Below are 3,478 nucleotides of genomic sequence, written 5' to 3'. Positions count from 1 at the left end.
GTTTTTAACAATGCAATATCTATAAAAAAATCAAAAATTTTAATTTTCTTTTTTTTTTAATGTTATGGATGGAATATTTAGTTACACATTTTGAAGTTACAGGAGTTCAGAGAAAAAAAAAGTGTCTTTGTGACCAGTACTTTTTGTTCTAACCCTAAACCCATTTCCCCAAAGAGGGTAATTTCCCCTTTTTTTTTTTTTTTTTTTTTTTTTTATGTATATATATGGGTTATATCTATCAACAGCATAATTATAATATTGAATCACTTCGTAACAGATATTACTCGTGTCTGGATTACTGTTTATAGCACAGTCGAGGTTGGACTAAATATATAGGGGCTTGATATTAAGGATTCTTTCACAGAAGTTAGCTGTGCATTTAGAAAGAAAAGTTTGAGAATTCAAGAAATATGATGAATATATAGATCTAGTTAACATGATTGTATGGGTTACTTAGTAAATTTGTGAAATTTAAAACCTAAGTTTTAAAAAGTTCATTAATTATTTCTTCCAAAAACAACAATATAATGCTTGAACTTCGTAAAACAACTTTCAATGAACTTTTTTTTTTCTTTTTAAAGATGTGTTGACCAATCTGATGAAAGCAGCTTCAAAAGTTATATTAGGAAGTTATGGGGAATAGATACATCTGATATTGCTCCCCCACAACAAACAAACTGGTATCTATCTATATACATTCGATATTGCTCCCCCACAACAAACAAGCTGGTATCTATCTATATACATCTGATATTGCTCCCCCACAACAAACAAGCTGGTATCTATCTACATACATTCGATATTGCTCCCGCACAACAAACAAGCTGGTATCTATCTACATACATTCGATATTGCTCCCCCACAACAAACAAGCTGGTATCTACCTATACACATCTGATATTGCTCCTGCACAACAAACAAGCTGGTATCTACCTATACACATCTGATATTGCTCCCACACAACAAACAAGCTCGTATCTACCTATACACATCTGATATTGCTCCCCCACAACAAACAAGCTCGTATCTACCTATACACATCTGATATTGCTCCCCCACAACAAACAAGCTCGTATCTACCTATACACATCTGATATTGCTCCCGCACAACAAACAAGCTGGTATCTACCTATACACATCTGATATTGCTCCCGCACAACAAACAAGCTGGTATCTACCTATACACATCTGATATTGCTCCCACACAACAAACAAGCTGGTATCTATATACACATGCGATATTGCTCCCCCACAACAAACAAGCTGGTATCTATATACACATACGATATTGCTCCCCCACAACAAACAAGCTAGTATCTATCTAAAATGTAAAATTTTAAAATGAATTTTAGCTTGTAAGAGTTGTTAGAAGTAAATAATTATTATTCTTTAATTAATATATTAAAATTAATAAAAAGTTTATTTTTATTTTATTTTATTATTATTTTTTTTTCTTTGTAATTATTGGTGTCCCCAGTTGAAAATTAGCCATTACTTATAACTTCATTTCATCCCAGAAATATTTCAAAACTTCAAACAGATTTTATTTCTTTAGGTGAGGGCAGCTGTGTGCTAAAGTTGAAATCGAGATGACTCCTCCAAAGAGTATTTTATCGACTCCTGGAGCAAGTTCAGACAGCATAGAAACGAATCTCTCTGAAGATCCACCTCAGAGAAAAATGACAAAGTCCAAAAAATCATCTCAAGTAAATAAGAATAGTGACGATTATCGCCGGCGAAGGGAGCGAAACAACCTTGCTGTGAAGAAATCTCGTAACAAGAGCAAGATTCAAACTCAGCAGACTCTTGATCGAGTACAGAAGTTGAAAGCAGAAAATGAAATGCTTGAAGTGAAAATTAAAATTCTTTCAAAAGAGCTAAGTTTTTTAAAAGATCTGTTTTTAGCTCATGCAGGGAATGCCCACGGAGGCAACCTTGCTGCTGTTAATTTTAAGACTTTGAGTGATGAAACAGAGGCAGGTACAAAATCACCCACACCTGAAGTGTAATAGAAAATATTGGATCTCCTTTTTCCATGTTCAGATTTTTTATTTTTTCTCTCTCCCTCACACAGTTGTACATAAATAAATATGTTGCTGTATGTATTGTTTTCAAATTAATTTGCTTATTGCACCTCTGGAGTGCTTATTTTCAAGCGATTTTTTTGCCGGTCATAATGCTTTTACACTTCCTGCTTTGTGTGCAACATAGTCAAGGACAATTAATTATTTTCTTTGTAAAATAACATTAATTGTTTATTTGTGGATCTTTGTAAGAGCAGCAGTATCATATTGCTTAAAATATTCTTGTAATTGAAACTGGTATTAGTTACACTTGTCGTAGTCTGTTTTGTACTGTATACTCAGTCTTCTCATACATCATGTTGTGTATTTACTTATTTTATGGTCACTTTCAATTACATAAAAATTCAAATAAGTTTTCTACATTTATTTTAAATGTGTGTGGGGGGGAGGACAACTTTTATTTTTTCAGGTGTCTGTCTTGAAATCAATCAGCTTTCCAAGTATCATTTTGAATATTAAAATTTAATTTTGTATTTATTTGAAGGGTTTTAGCTGTTTAAGTAAATGTTTGGTTTGCTGTGTAGCCGATTTGTTTAAGTTTGATATATTGTACGTGTGTAGTTTAGACTGCTAGTTAAAATGGTATATCAAAGCTATTTAACTACCAAATGTAATACGTCAAGGCATTGGGTTTGTTTGGCCAGTTTTTTGGCATTGAGAATATTAAGATAGTGTTTAATCGAACTATCAAACTATGGTATATCAAAGCTATTTAACTACCAAATGTAATACGTCAAGGCATTGGGTTTGTTTGGCCAGTTTTTGGCATTGAGAATATTAAGATAGTGTTTAATCAAACTATGGTATATCAAAGCTATTTAACTACCAAATGTAATACGTCAAGGCATTGGGTTTGTTTGGCCAGTCTTTTGGCATTGAGAATATTAAGATAGTGTTTAATCGAACTACGTTTACCAAGTGAGAAATTGAAGCATTTGAATTGTTTAGGTATATCAAATATGTCTGGTTTTAGCAACAATGCTCTACCACTGGAGGAAAAGAACTTTACTCTGCCTTTAGTCTTACATTCTATAGAGTTATCAGTTACAAATCAAACATTAAAATACAGATATGTTTTAGTTTTGGAACATAACTTTTAATAAAAAGGTCATGATTTTGAGGAAACTTTCGTACTATATATATACACCTTATGATAGTCTATTTGATCAAAGTATACAAGAATTTTTATTATTATTATTTTTTTTTTTTAATAGGCTAGACACTGAAACCAAAATGGCTAATTGTTTTTATATTCTGAGAAACTCTTACATTTTAATATTGAAACTTGTAGTGTAAATCACGTATAAACAGATCTTCCATACAAGCAGCAAGAGAAACATTTTACAGTTGTATTTGTTAAAAAAACAAAACTGGCAGTTTAACTAGGATCTGCT

The 3,478-nt window shown here is 31.9% G+C and overlaps 1 protein-coding gene across 1 annotated transcript in view; it reads left to right on the top strand.

Annotated features, from left to right (window-relative positions):
• LOC106472662 (CCAAT/enhancer-binding protein gamma-like) overlaps positions 1–3,205 on the top strand; it is a 9,248-nt gene extending 6,043 nt beyond the window's left edge. Inside the window, exon 2 of the mRNA XM_013933317.2 lies at positions 1,556–3,205. Within this exon, the coding sequence (XP_013788771.1) occupies positions 1,590–2,009 (420 nt within the window). The 5' untranslated portion in view covers positions 1,556–1,589 and the 3' untranslated portion in view covers positions 2,010–3,205. The remainder of the gene's footprint in view (positions 1–1,555) is intronic.
• The last annotated feature ends 273 nt before the right edge of the window (positions 3,206–3,478 follow it).

Source organism: Limulus polyphemus, unplaced genomic scaffold (genome assembly GCF_000517525.1).
Source record: "Limulus polyphemus unplaced genomic scaffold, Limulus_polyphemus-2.1.2 Scaffold5501, whole genome shotgun sequence".
Lineage (NCBI taxonomy): Eukaryota > Metazoa > Arthropoda > Merostomata > Xiphosura > Limulidae > Limulus > Limulus polyphemus.
Note: the sequence above shows the minus strand (reverse complement) of the source record. Positions and strands in the feature narration are given on the sequence as shown.